Raw genomic sequence first — 15,037 nt, forward strand, 5'->3', positions numbered from 1 at the left:
ATTTTTTAAATGGCTTTTTTTTGACCTTCTGTTTGGAAGACTGGTATAAGCCTGGGTGTGCTGCTAAGCAAACAGCTATACAGAAACAGAGTAACTGACTGTACAAAGCTCTCTTCAGCTCACAGGCACACTGAGAGGTTTTTCAACTCTTCCTTCAGAAGCAATGATGAGATATGTGAACTAAAATAGTGTATGCAAGTGGCTCACGCAGAAATCTGATTTTGCTTTGTTAACTGTGGGGCATTATTTTCTATTAGTAAGAGCAGTATTTAGTAAGCTATTGTAATAAGCCTCATAATAGTGCTTAAAGGTCCCGTTCATGCACTAGAATGTCATTGTGATGGGCACCGTGCAGAGGGAATAAAAGACTTCCTGACAGACTCATTAGAGTAAATACACAAGATGCGAGCACAGTAGAGGAGTAAAAAGAAATAGTGAGACAGTATTAACCAGCAGGACAGGTGGTGGCTTTAGCAGACAAGAGGCCTAACCTTTAATTTTACCTTTGTTGAAGGCTGTCCTTCTAGGCGTGACTTACAGTACGTTCTGTACAGGTATCAAGTTCAACAGTAAAGTTCATTAAATTTCACATCTGTGAATTGCTTATAAACGCCTTCAGAAATTTAATCTCTCACCTGAATTGGTAACAGCAGCTTAAAACACCTGAAACAACTGAAAATTATGGTAGGATGACACATAAAATGGCACAGTCTGTCCCCTGTGAGAGTTAGCCGTAATTTAACTACTAATTGTTACTGATAAAAATGTTGAAACAAAAGGTCTTTCTCTAGTGCAGATTAGGTTTTTAGTTATGGAATGAGTAGATTTTGCCTGTAGGAAAAAAAGATGTTATGTAGTCTTTGGACTTTAATCATGCTGGCAAGTTTAGCATTTCTGAATTCATATGTAGTACTCGAAGTACCTTCCCAGGGCATGTGGGTGCATCTCTTACTTCTCAAACCAAGCCCTTGGCTAGCGTGCTCGTTTCCTTACAAACTGACTGCATGCCTCATGTCTTCAAGCTAGAATTTGACTTTCGTACCTTAACTTTTGGCTGGCTTTCCTCACTTTTCACAACAGACCTCAGCTCCAAAAATAGGGTTAGAAACTAGTTGATTAATTTTTTTTCCCTCATGAAACTGGGATAATACTCCACATCATCATTCACTTCAGGAACTCTGCTTCAGCCACATATTAAAATACTGAGTTCAGAGTGCAGATAAATCTGCAAACTTCAGGAGCAGAATAATGTTTCAGTGGTTTGCAGCTTCACCATCTGCTCATCTTAAGACTCTTACAAGAGCTAAAAGACACTTGAAGGCTCCTTAGTGTCTATGTGCATGTAAGGGCAGGAGTGACTTGGTTTTCGAATTTCTGCTGTAGAATAAGGTTAAAAACCCTCCAAGGTCCTTCTCTGTCTTAGGTGAAGAAAAATTCCATTGCATTCCCTGCATCTGACACATCATTTCAGTAGTAATAAAGGAAGTTACGCAATGTAGCTTGCTTTATTTCTAGAAATGCCATCAATGTACATTCATGGTCAATATTACTAAAGTGTGATGTTGGTAACCTTCTTCCTATACCGAACATGATCATGAATGTTTGAGAAACAAAAGCAGTGTTTTGTTTGTGGCATGGAATAAAGAACAGACATTTGAGTGCTGAACTTGCACCTTAGCCTAAGTTTCTAATAATCAGAAATATTTGGGCAATGAGATTGTGTTGACTTTAAACAATCTTGTTTTCCATTCCAAAGGGCTTGACATATTAGTGAGAATGCATCATAACCCCTTCTTGGAACTGTTGTCCCAAGAAAGATGCAATAAAAATGTAGACCACATGGAGTACTGGAAGAAGATATCACTTCAACTAATGCATAAGATGTTAGTTGCTCTTATCTGTAACTTACTATCTGTATTTTTGATGAAGAAGTACAAAAGAAGTAGAAAAGTGTTACTAAAGTCACACGTGCAAGTTTCAAAGCTAGATTGAAATTAGACTAAAATTATGTGGTTTGGGATACACTGATGTGTTACTAAGTGTCATATTTAACTTTTGGGGAAAAATGCAGCAGTTTTGAATGGGAACTTGCAATTTCTTTTTCTTAATGACTAAGCGGAGTACAGTGTTTTAGCTTGGGAGACAGACTGTTGAATGGGAACTTAAGGAAAGCTTGTAAGTGGAATGCAGAAGGTAAATAAATGAGTGGGGACATACATGCCTTGTTTCTAGTATTACAGAGAAAAAATGGCACAAAATGCTCTTCCTTATGTAACGTATGGTCAGAGTAAGGATAGCTTATTTGTTTTCTCATTTTGTTTTTCAGTTGACTTTAAGCCTCATGCCAGCATGGACACTGTCCATCATATGTTACTCTTTGGATGTAATGAACCCTCTTCTTCTGAAAATTACTGGTAAGAGTTGCAACTTGCTTTTGTAACTAACTCCTCTGTAAGGTGGAGAAAAAGATCTGTTTTCTGATTCTTCACAATTAGTTATCTGTCTCTGAGGAGGAGATAGGAGCTATAGTGGGCAGGGTGCCATTGGATACCAAGAAATGTAGGTTTCCTCTATAGTTGGCTGCTTTTCTGCATATGAAGTACTGTATCAGGTGTCCAGAAGGAAACTGAGTGAAGGGTAAGCTGAAGAAGATTCTCTCAGTCAAGTGGTTTGGTAGTTGACTTTCCCTTCAAAATGCCCAAGCAGTGAGGGCAGAGGGAAGCTCTCAATGCCACTAAAACAGGTGTGGGGAGCCAAAGTGAAGAGAATGTGAAGGTGGGTGGAAATTAATGGTCTGTCCAGTAATTTTGCAGGTTTTCTCCAGACAGAAGCCTGGTTTTCTCCAGGTTTTCAGGATAGAATAGATAAGGTAGTTTTGCTGACACTGCAAAGTTTACATGACTTGTTTCTGATCTGTGGAACAATTTTAATACAGATTTTCTGATAGAGTTGTGTAATCACAATTTATCTTTTAAGTATTTACCAAAAAGGTAACTAGAGCTGGAATTTAGACCTAATAGTACAGGATAATGTATTTTCAAAAAACATGAGTTTAGCATTTCAAATAATCTCTGCATGGTTTTGGGAGATGATTCGATTAATATTTTGAACATACAACAAACTTTCGTCAAAAGTTTTATCTCCCTTCTACCTGTCAGCCAACAGTTCTTATACTGAAAATGTTATAATCTTGTCTTGCAAGAAAAGCAGATGCTTAAGAAGTGCAGACAAAAGTAAAACTATGAAAGCATAGAATTTCTATTGATTTCTTTTCCCAGCAGACAGCTTTCTCTGTTCTTTTTATTGTATCTTTTATGTTAGAATATAGTTTTTGACTAGTTTAAGTGAAAATTATACCAACATAAAACTGTTCCCATTGTGGCCTTTTAAAACCAGTTTACATCTTGAGTGTCCTATTTAAAACTGAGTAGATTGTACTTGTAGTTTGTTTTGGTTTCATATGCCTGGAAGTAGTTTCATTAGAGCCTTGAAATAATCCATAAATGATAGAATTATATTGTTATAGATTGATAGGTGCTTGCATTGAGATGAAGTCACAGGATGATGCCTAAGTCACATCTAGCTGATGTTCTGAAGACATAGGTGAAGTGTTTAGCTCCTGAGCTTTCAGATATGAAGAGATGGATCAAAAGCTGGGAAGTCATAAAGTTCTCCAAAGCTGAATCAGACTCAAATCCTAGGCTTGAGACTAGGCTTCAGGTAGTTTCAGCTCCCTGGCTGTATCATCACTCTTCTCAGAGAATAACGATTGCCCAGCAGAAAACTCACCGGTGGCAGTCTGTGCAGTGTGGCAGCGAATGTTGCTTTTGTTCTTGATTGCTGTACTTAACAGGTACGTGTCAAATGATGAAACACGTAATTAGTCTTGTATTTAAATCTGATATTTCCAGTTTTTCATATGCAGCTTTTGATGAAAAGTCTTGCTAATTTTTGTGTGTAGTTTCTGAGGTGTAGTATTTGCTTTACATTCTCAAAATAAAAACTCTTTGTTCGATGTCTCATCATGTCATACCCCTGTTGTTGCAACAGTTTGCCACATTTCATCTTGCTCTGCCCATTGCTAACTGCAAGGCTAGAAAGATGATCACAGCTGTTTTACATAAAACAGGATTTAGTCATCTGCATTTATGCCCATTTGACACACTTATTACATAAGCTTGTATAAATGCCTGTTTGCTATGTATCCGTGCATGTATATATAATTGATGTAGTATGTATATTTATGTGTGTGTGTATACATATGTGTGTATACATATATATGTGTATATCTACAAATATCTGTGTTGTAAATATGTTCATTTAAATGTTCAGATGTGTAGAAACTGTTGCACATTTTTGTAAGTCATTGCAGAGAGTATGGGTAATTTAAAAACAGGTGTTTTCCTACTAGTTTAAATGTGCTAGAGGCTTCCAACCACTAGAACTTTGTTAATTTTGTTAAAGTAATTCTGATGACTGTGTATTAATGATGAGACGTGTTTGTTATTTTTTATTTTATTTTGTTATTTGTTATTCTTTTTGTTACCTGCAGATTAGTAAGTGATGACTTCACTTGCTCTTCTATCTACTAGGGATAAGAATGGCTAAGAACTGATGTTTGAGGACATGACCGTCAGACTTGTTTAGCAAGGATCCTTCCCTTATTGTTTACATGGTCAACATTTTTACATAGCCAGTTTTTATTCAATTAAGGCATACCACATTGACTTTTTGCTTTATTGTAGTTATTCATGAAAATTCTGGGCACTATTATTCAGAAGGTTTGTAATCTGTTGTAAGAGCATTAAAACATATCAAGAGCTATTTTTCATACCATAATGATGTGGAATAGGTGTATTATGGAGAAATAGTCATTTAGGAGCATTCAGAATACAAGGACAAAATTCATTTCCCTGAGGCATGAAGTTTTATTCAGCCCAGTTTTGAGTGTGCAGGAATGGGAGAGGGGAAGATACAGCATCCAAATAACTCTGTTTGAGTTAGCTGCCCTGTGGCCATAGCAGCGCTGAGCCAAAATCTGCGATGCCACTGGCCAGCTGGCTTTTCTGATGACTTAATGCTATTCATGCAAATACCCCTGGCTTTCTGAAAGGCTAACAGTGTGGGACCTGTGCTAGCTCTGCAGAGTGACACATTCACTGCAACATGGTAGAATCTTTATCTGAACAAATGCTAAAGGGATGCACAGGTGTTTCTCCCTTCTTGAAATACCCAGGCCTTTACATAGAAATAAAGTAGGCCCCCTAGGGCTCATTTGCTCAGGTTTTGCTCAGTGCACCAAAAAAAGGTGTAGCTGCTTCTGTTTTTTGATCATAATTAGCCTTAAAAACAGTTCAGCCACTATAACAAGTTTTGCCTGAGCTGATAAACTATGCTGAAATTGAAGTAGCATGCCTGAGCTGATTCATCAAAAGTTCAGATTCTCAATAGGTAATCAAGAATACACTTGAATGACTTAAAAGAAAAGGTTGAATTTTTCAGAACTTCTGAGTCTCCTGGCAAGACAGGTCTTGTGCTGCGTCAAACCTAACACTGAAATGAGCTCCCATGAATGAGACGATTCATAGACATAACCTTTATTTAGAGATCAGGTGGGATAACTTTAAACAGTTATCTACCTAAACAAATGTGTAAGTACAGGTCACTACCCAGTAAATTCTCCCATCAGACTAGCTGCTTCTGTTAGCAGGAGATCATGGTTTTGGAAGCTTTTGACATCAGTAGTTCAATAAAGATTGCAAAATATGTCAAGACTGGTTCAATGAAATACTTGTATTTCACTGCTTAGGGGAAAGTGGGAACAGCATAAAGATTTATATTTCTGAGTGTAGTTTCTTACTGTTGTCACTGACCCAGAGTGTTGTGCACCATTCAGCTCAAGAACTAAAAATGATCATTTTTCTTATTCAATCACATGAATTATATTTTTTTTACAATTCTTGGTTAGAATCAAGGAGTAGAGTATAATAGAGAAAGAAATAAAAAAAGTTCTTTGTTTTCCTAAACAATGCAAATATCCTAAAAGGATAGCCAAATACTGGTCTTGCTGACATAGTGAAATATTTTCAGTCTAGGTAATCAGTCAAAAACCCAGTGCCAGTAAAAAACCCAGCTATTGAGCTTACTGAAGATTGAGGATAATGCATTTGTAAAGTCCAGGAGATATTGCAAAAAGCAAAGACCCGAGAAGCAGTCAGTAAGCTTTATTTCCACGCCCTCCCCTACCCACCCCACCCCCCCCCCAATTTTGACCACAGTCAAAATTAGTCATTAGTACAATACTATATAGTATGCGTTGTAGTCCATTTTTATTGTGCTACTCATTCTGTTCAGAATCTCATGATTTTTTTCATGTAAAGAAGCTATAAATTTCAGTGATTGGGTTTTTTTTATTTGTTTGTGAATTTATACTTTTTACCTAGCTTCCTGCTTTTAAATCTGTTCACCAGTTATCTTAACTCTTCTTTGTAATATCCTCTGAGTTTGTTTCTTTCTGAAAACTTGATGTTTCAAGATCAGCATTGAGGGCTAAATGAGAAGGTTGACCATTTTTTAAGGACAATGAAAGAGCAATGTGTGTATTTTTAATTTCTCCCTTGCAGTCTTCCCCCTCCATCAGCCAGTGTCTCAGGAGGAGAGTTTGGAACAGCCTATGTATTTTTTTTTTACCTAGCTACTGTGGTCCTGAAAAATACTGTGGTATAAACAAAGGCTAGATGGCCCAGCGCGTGGTGGTGAAATTGCAGCTGTGTTTGTGGTTTCTGCTGTTCTTCCTCCTAACCAATCTCTTCAACACATTTCCAAACTCTGCAGCTCAATACCTGGTTAGATACCTGAAGTTTTTTGGGTTTTTTTAGATTGTAGCAGTTGAAAGCTGCACAGCTGTAGAAATATGTCTTATGAGCAAAATTAATGAAAAGGAAGAAGTGGCATGTTCCCTTTTCTCTTGGTAGTCTGATGGTTATGGCAATGCTTTCTGTCAGAAGAAAATGCAGCAGCTATGTTGCAGTAAGGCTCTCTGGGAGCACAGAAACGTGTAATGTCCCGCTGAGGTAGTTTTCCCTATGTGCTGGAAGAACTGGTTATCCCAGGGAGAGCAGCCTGGAAAGCATCATTGTCATTTGTTCTGAGAGGTGGCACATATGGCTTGGGCATCCTCAACAGAAATGTTACTGAGCCTGCATCCACTAAAAGTCTTGGTCTTTTATGCTTTTATACTCTTCCTCACACTGTGTGAGACTCTATTTTCCCCAGTATTTAAGGTGACTGAAACCGTCCTTTATGCATACAAACATTTTCACAGGTCTCATTTTACCAGCAGTAATAAACGGAGAAGGGGCTGTACCATTTTGTTTTGGATGGAAACCTTGGCATAGGAATTAACCTTCATTGCATCTGGCTTGGATCAACTGATGTAGAATCATAGAATCATAGAATCATAGAATCATCTAGGTTGGAAAAGACCTTTAAGATCATCCAGTCCAACCATTAACCTACACTACCAAGCCCACTCTAGACTAATCAAGGGTAGACCAGACTAAACCATATCCCAAAGTGCCACATCTACCCGTTTTTTAAATGCCTCCAGGGATGGTGACTCCACCACCTCTCTGGGCAGCCTGTTCCAATGCCTGACCACCCTTTCCGTAAAGAAATTCTTCCTAATCTCCAGTCTAAACCTCCCCTGGCGCAGCTTAAGCCCATTTCCTCTTGTCCTATCGCTAGCTACTTGGGAGAAGAGACCAACACCCACCTCACTACAACCTCCTTTCAGGTAGTTGTAGAGAGCGATAAGGTCTCCCCTCAGCCTCCTCTTTTCCAGGCTAAACAACCCCAGTTCCCTCAGCCGCTCCTCATAAGACTTGTTCTCCAGACCCTTCACCAGCTTCGTTGCCCGCCTCTGAACACGCTCCAGCACCTCAATGTCTTTCTTGTAGTGAGGGGCCCAAAACTGGACACAGTATTCCAGGTGCGGCCTCACCAGCGCCGAGTACAGGGGGACAATCACCTCCCTGCTCCTGCTGGCCACAGCATTCCTGATACAAGCCAGGATGCTGTTGGCCTTCTTGGCCACCTGGGCACACTGCTGGCTCAAGTTCAGCCGGCTATCTACTAACACCCCCAGATCCTTTTCGGCCAGGCAGCTTTCCAGCCACTCCTCCCCAAGCCTGTAGCGTTGCATGGGGTTGTTGTGACCGAAGTGCAGGACCCGGCACTTGGCCTTGTTGAACCTCATACAGTTGGCCACGGCCCATCGATCCAGTCTGTCCAGGTCCCTCTGCAGGGCCATCCTACCCTCGAGCAGATTGACACTCCCACCCAATTTGGTGTCGTCTGCAAACTTACTGAGGGTGCACTCGATCCCCTCATCCAGATCATTGATAAAGATATTGAACAAGACTGGCCCTAAAACAGAGCCCTGGGGAACACCGCTCGTGACCGGCCGCCAACTGGACTTAACACCATTTATCACTACTCTCTGGGCTCGGCCACCCAACCAGTTCTTTACCCAGCGAAGAGTATGCCTGTCTAAGCCGTGAGCTGCCAGCTTCCCGAGGAGGATATTATGCGAGACGGTGTCAAAAGCTTTGCTAAAGTCGAGGTAGATGACATCCACAGCCTTTCCATCATCTACCAGGCGGGTCACCAGGTCATAGAAGGAGATCAGGTTGGTCAAGCAGGACCTGCCTTTTGTGAACCCATGCTGGCTGGGCCTGATCCCCTGGTTGACCTGTACTTGCCTGTGGAGTTCGCTCAAGATGAACCTCTCCATAATCTTCCCCGGCACCGAGGTCAGGCTGACAGGCCTGTAGTTCCCCGGGTCCTCCTTCCGGCCCTTCTTATAGATGGGCGTCACATTGGCAAGCCTCCAGTCATCAGGGACCTCCCCTGTTAACCAGGACTGTTGATAGATGATGGAAAGTGGCTTGGCAAGCTCCTCTGCCAGCTCCCTCAGTACTCTCGGGTGGATCCCATCCGGCCCCATAGACTTGTGAGCGTCCAGGTGGCATAGCAGGTCATTAACTGCTTCCTCCTGGACTATGAGGGCTCCATTCTGGTCCCTATCCCTATCCTCTTGCTCAAGGGCCTGAGTACCCTGGGGATGACCGGTCTGGCTGTTGAACACAGAGGCAAAGAAGGCGTTAAGTACTTCAGCCTTTTCCTTGTCCTCGGTGACAATGTTCCCCCCCACATCCAGCAAAGAATGGAGATCCTCCTTGGCTCTCCTTTTATTGCTGATGTACTTATAAAAGCATTTTTTATTGTCTTTTACAGCACTGGCCAGATTGAGTTCTAGCTGGGCTTTTGCCTTTCTAATTTCCTCCCTGCAGGACCTAACAAGATCCCTGTACTCCTCCTGAGCTGCCCGCCCCTTCTGCCAAAGGCGGTAGACTCTCCTTTTTTCCCTGAGTCCCCGCAAAAGCTCCCTATTCAGCCAGGCCGGTCGATTTCCCCTCCGGTTGGTCTTACGACACACGGGGACAGCCCGCTCCTGCGCCCTTAAGACTTCCTTCTTGAAGAGGGCCCAGCCTTCCTGGACCCCTTTGCCCTTCAGGACCGCCTCCCAAGGGACTTTCCCAACCAGGGTCCTGAAGAGGGCAAAGTCTGCCCTCCGGAAGTCCATGGTAATAGTTTTGGTGCCCCTCCGCTTAGCATCACCCAAAATTGAGAACTTTATCATGTCGTGGTCGCTAAGCCCGAGACGGCCTCCGACCTCGACATTTCCCACAAGCCCTTCTCTGTTGGTAAACAGCAGGTCAAGCGGGGCACCTCCCCTGGTAGGCTCGCTTACCAGCTGCATTAGAAAGTTATCCCCCACATGCTCTAGGAACTTCCAAGACTGCTGCCTCTCTGCTGTGTGGTATTTCCAGCAGATGTCCGGCAAGTTGAAGTCCCCCACGAGAACAAGGGCTAGCGATTGCGACACTTCTGCCAGCCGCTTGTAGAATGCCTCATCTACCTCTACCTCCTGGTTGGGTGGTCTATAGCAGACTCCCAACAGGACATCCGCCTTTCCAGCCTTCCCCCTCATCCTTACCCATAAGCATTCCACCTTGTCATCACCACTGTCAAGCTCTATGCAGTCGAAACACTCCCTAACATACAGAGCCACCCCACCGCCTCTCCTACCCTGCCTATCCCTCCTGAAGAGCTTATAGCCCTCCAGTGCAGCACTCCAGTCATGAGAGTCGTCCCACCACGTTTCCGTGATGGCGACTATGTCATAGCCATCCTGCTGCACAAGGGCCTCCAGCTCCTCCTGTTTGTTGCCCATGCTACGTGCATTGCTGTACATGCACTTAAGCTGGGCTGTCGATTTTGCCCCCAATGTTGCCATGCCGCCCCTGGGCTCCTTACTAGCGGGCCTGTTTATATCCCCTTCCCCCTTCAAACCTAGTTTAAAGCCCTCTCAATGAGTCCCGCCAACTCTTGCGCGAGAATCCTTTTCCCCCTTGGAGACAGCCGATCTCCATCAGCCGCCAGCAGGCCCGGTGCCGTGTAGACCTCCCTGTGATCGAAGAACCCAAAATTCCAGCGATGGCACCAGCCTCTGAGCCACCTGTTAATCAGGTGAGTTTTCCCATTCCTTTCAGTGTTCCTTGCTGCCACTGACGGGATAGAGGAAAACACAACCTGTGCTCCCGATCCTGCGAGCAATCGCCCCAGTGCCCTGAAGTCCCTCTTCATTGGCCTAGGACTTCTCTCTGCAATCTCGTCACTGCCCACCTGTATAACCAGCAGTGGGTAATAATCGGAGGGCCTCACGAGGTCAGGCAGTTTCCTCGTAATGTCCCTAACCCGGGCCCCAGGGAGGCAGCAGACTTCCCTGTGGGATGGGTCCGGGCGGCAGATCGGGCCCTCAGTTCCCCGCAGGAGGGAATCCCCCACCACAATCACCCTCCTTTCTTTCTTAACAGGGGCAGTCGTAATCCGTGGGGGTGACTGACTGACCCTCGGCAACCCCCTGGCTGGACCTTCCCCTTCACCTCCCTCCCCGCTTGCCTGGCCCTCAACCTCCAGAGCCCCGTATCTGTTGTGTAGGGGCAGCTGGGGAGGTGAGGGAGGCCGGGAGGGGATTCGCCTGCCTCCCCGGGCAGGGACCTGTTTCCATTCCCCCCCGTCTCCTGGATCCCCTCCTTCTGCTTGCCGGCAAGAGGGTAGGGGATCCTCTGCTCCTTGTGGGGCCTCCGCCTGCTGCCCTGGCCCCAGGGAGGGCAGGGTGCGGCTCCACCAGTCTATCTCCTGCTCGCACTCCCTGATGCTCCTCAGCCTTTCCACCTCCTCCTTCAGCTCTGCCACCAGGCTGAGCAGATCATCCACCTGCTCACACCGAAGACATTTGCCGTCCCCGCTGCCGTCTGGCACAAGCAACAGGCCCAGGCACTATCCTGTAGTCTGGATAGTTTCAGGTTGAGTTTTCCTAAAAGTCATGCCTGTGTATGTTGTACCTGTGGAATGACTTCTATACACAGCGCTCAGTGCCGCAATGCTTTGCCACTGAAGAAGGTACAAACACACCCTGTAAATAACCCTTTCCCCTAACAGAAGATTGAGAAGGAGAATTGGCTTCAGGTGGGTGTTTGGAAAGCTGCTCAGCGTCCCTTGTTTTGTTGATCCATGTATATCATCTTGTAGCCTACACCCACATATAGCAGTCAGCACCCTCTTAGATGCGGTCCAGGTACATTGTGTAGTCTGTACGACTGTGTCTGATCGGCCTTTTACAGATGCAGTAGTGTCTGTGCCCTGAGTTTATCAGTCCTTGCAGATTCAAGGTATCTAGAGCTTAACAGTCCCTGGGAGTCTCTCCCAGTTCACCCTTCTGTCACCTGGGAGGTGTTAGCAGCAGAGGCTAGGCACAGCTCTAGAGCTCTCAGTTATTGTAAGTATTTGTGACCTGTCTGTGGTCTGTAACTTGACAAACAGTTCTTTTTTCTTTTTTTTTTTCTTTGGGGTTGGGGTTTTTTTTGGTATGTGTGATTGTTCTGTTTATGAAAAAATAAGAAATTATGCAGTGGAATAAAAATTAAGTTAAAGCAGTGATCTTGTGTTAAGTACAGGGAAGAGCATGAGTACCTCATACCTGTTGGTTCATATACAGCTTCTTGTTACCTTTTTTTGTCAATGATTTTTAAATGAATTTTAAATATCAATTTTGACTTAAATTTGATGTCTGTGGGGTCTTTTCTGCTTTGCACATGAGTCCTGTCCCCCTGTGTAAATGTGGCAGCCATTGTCATTTCATGGCAGTTGAGCTAATAGTGCTAGAAATTTTAATGCTCACAAAAGGTTCCTTTATTTGTTTTCATCACAGGCTACTAGGCTGGCAGGGACTATCAGAACTGTCTATGGTTTTGACCCTGTTTGCCTAACACCATCTTAAGGCAGAAGGAGGAAAAAAAAAAGAAGATGGAGGATCTAATGATATCTGGGAAAGCAGTCTACCTTAAAAAACTGTGTTTAATCAAAACACATCCAAAAACATCTTAATAGATCTTAAAGTTAGTGGTTTTGCATGTAATGCACCTGCCCTCTTCTGATTTCAAAGTTAAAAAATTATATTACTTTTTGTTTTCTTTCCTTATGTTTTTAGGGACTGTGATGAAGGAACATGCAAAGACAAATCTAACATTTTATATGCTTGGGCAAGAAATGCTCCACCCACCAGGCTACCCAAAGGTATTGTGCCTTTAATGTGAAGTTCTTGTGTGCAGGGGCAAAGGAGAGAAGAGGATGTGGAAGTAAGCACCTGCGATATCTAGGAACCTCCTATAATATTTTTATTATGTCTAGTGGATGGAAACTGTATAAACATCAACCTCATAAACCATGAATGTATTATGCTAGCTAGTATACTTGGGGTTTTTTGTCATCCTGTTTACTGTAACATGGGTTTCACTAGGGGGCAAAAAGGCTAAGGGAGAGAGAACAGTCGTAATATAATGCTTTCTTTTTATCTAGCATTAATCTTGCATTTCCAACTATATATTATTGGAAGGGTACTATTTATATATCTTTGAGTAGCACATAAACTGCATTAAAATATTTTTGTGTGTTTGGAAAAGCACAAACAAGTTCAATCTAAGCATTGAATTTTTTCTGTCTCTTAAGTGTACTGGACAATTTTATGTGCTTTTCATTTCTTGATGCTTTGATGCAGTTGAGCAACATGTTTATGTACCCATTTTTTTGTATGATAGATTACTTTGATTAATTCAATCAAAAATTTTTAGGCTGCTGAATGCTGTCTGGAAGACAGGGTTATAACTAAGAAGTGGTTCTTTCTAGTAACCACTAAGGGTCCTAGAAATAGCTACCATCTATATAGCCTCAGTCTGAAAATACCTTGAATTCTAAAAATTTTTTCTCTTATCTTTCACTGCCTCTTCTCATAAACAGGAGCAGTGCACAGTATCATGAAGAAGCTTATTTTTAATCATCCGTTTACACACTGATCAGCATGAATATTATTTGATTGTGTTATCAAAATGTCAAGTTAAAAAAAGAGTTGTTTGGAGGATTCTGTGGAACCCTGGTATTTGCTTTGCTGTTAAACACCAGCTAGTAATAATTTTCTTGTCTCTAAGCTGTCTATAAATACAAGGTTTGTGGGGGTGGTTCATAATGATATTACATTTGTGCACAGAGGGGCTACAGTCCCATTTATAAGTCGGCTTTGCCATGGTCAGTGTTTAATCTGGTGGGATTCACTGGCTGATTAGGAAGAAACTGCTTTCTCTGCTTCTGCTGAAGAGTGTTCATTGTAGAATCAGTTTGGAGAAATCCCTTTGATGATGGTGATATTTTGTAATTTCATTATTTCAAATTATTTCAAATCCCTCCATTTTCTTCTGTGTCTGTGCTTACTTCTGTCAACAAGTAACATAGCTTCATAATTTCCACAAGATTTTTTCTGCATACAATATTAATTTACACCTCAAAATATTTTACTGCAGATCTTTTTATCTTTTCATTCTCAGCATGTCCTTAGTAAGTCAGTGTTAATCAGTCTGTATCATTCACAGGTTGTATGAGAAGTGAAAGTTCTACGAAATCCTACAAGGGTGGCAGAATCTGGGTTGTTTTTTTTTTTATACAGTTGTGTATCTCTCTCTGTCTCTCAAATCTGTATTTGTATTCTTGGGTTGAGAGAATTCTCTGCCTAAGTTCATGAATAACTAAGTTACGGTCCTAGCTTCTTAGTCGGTTTGGGAACATGTGTTGTGATGGTGGTTTTCCCAGTTTTCAGGACAATGTTTTCTTCACTGGTGTCTCAGTGAAATTTTCTAGCCTTTCACTCTAAGTGAATACAGTGATTTGTATTTTTAGATAAGGTCAGCAGTGGTGAACCAACTTACAGTTTAATGTTTCTGAAAACAATGCATTTTCCTTTTCTTAGGTGTTGGATTCAGAGTTGGAGGAGAAACGGGTGGCAGATTTTTTGTGCTCCAGGTACACTATGGGGATATTAGTGCATTTAGAGGTATGTATTTTGGAAATTTGTTCTGTTGAGTTATATCAGCTACAGCATCAAAAATACTTATGTTATTATATTGCATCTGGTCCACCTTGCCCTGCTCAAGCAAGCCCACCCACAGCCAGCTGCCCAGGACCATGTCCAGGTGGCTTTTGGATATCTCCAAGGATAGAGACTCCACAACCTCTCTGGGCAACCTGTGCCAGTGCTTGGTCACCTTCACAGTGAAAAAGTGTTTCGTGATACTTGGTTTCACTTTGTGCCCGTTGCCTCTGGTCCTGTCACTGGGCACTACTGAAAAGAGCCTGGCTCCATCCTCTTTGCATCCTTCCTTCAGGTAATTTTGTACATGGGTAAGATGCCCCCTGATCCTTCTGTTCTCCCGGCTGAACAGTCCCAGCTCTTTGAGCCTTTCCTCAGAGGAGAGATGCTCCAGTCCCTTCATCATCTTCATGGCCCTTCCTTCGACTCTCCTCCAGTATGTCCATGTCTCTCTTGTACTGGGAAGCCCAGCACTGGACACAGTACTCCAGGTGT

At 42.7% G+C, this 15,037-nt stretch overlaps 1 protein-coding gene across 7 annotated transcripts in view; it reads left to right on the plus strand.

The window, feature by feature from the left end:
• Nucleotides 1–15,037, plus strand: part of PAM (peptidylglycine alpha-amidating monooxygenase) — an 83,762-nt gene that overhangs the window by 17,139 nt on the left and 51,586 nt on the right. For all 7 annotated transcript variants that reach the window (XM_075727172.1, XM_075727173.1, XM_075727174.1 and 4 more), the window contains exons 4-6: nucleotides 2,327–2,414; nucleotides 12,617–12,702; nucleotides 14,423–14,506. In XM_075727172.1, coding sequence (XP_075583287.1) covers nucleotides 2,327–2,414; nucleotides 12,617–12,702; nucleotides 14,423–14,506 — 258 coding nt within the window. The remainder of the gene's footprint in view (nucleotides 1–2,326; nucleotides 2,415–12,616; nucleotides 12,703–14,422; nucleotides 14,507–15,037) is intronic.

This window comes from Pelecanus crispus, chromosome Z (genome assembly GCF_030463565.1).
Source record: "Pelecanus crispus isolate bPelCri1 chromosome Z, bPelCri1.pri, whole genome shotgun sequence".
Taxonomy (NCBI): domain Eukaryota; kingdom Metazoa; phylum Chordata; class Aves; order Pelecaniformes; family Pelecanidae; genus Pelecanus; species Pelecanus crispus.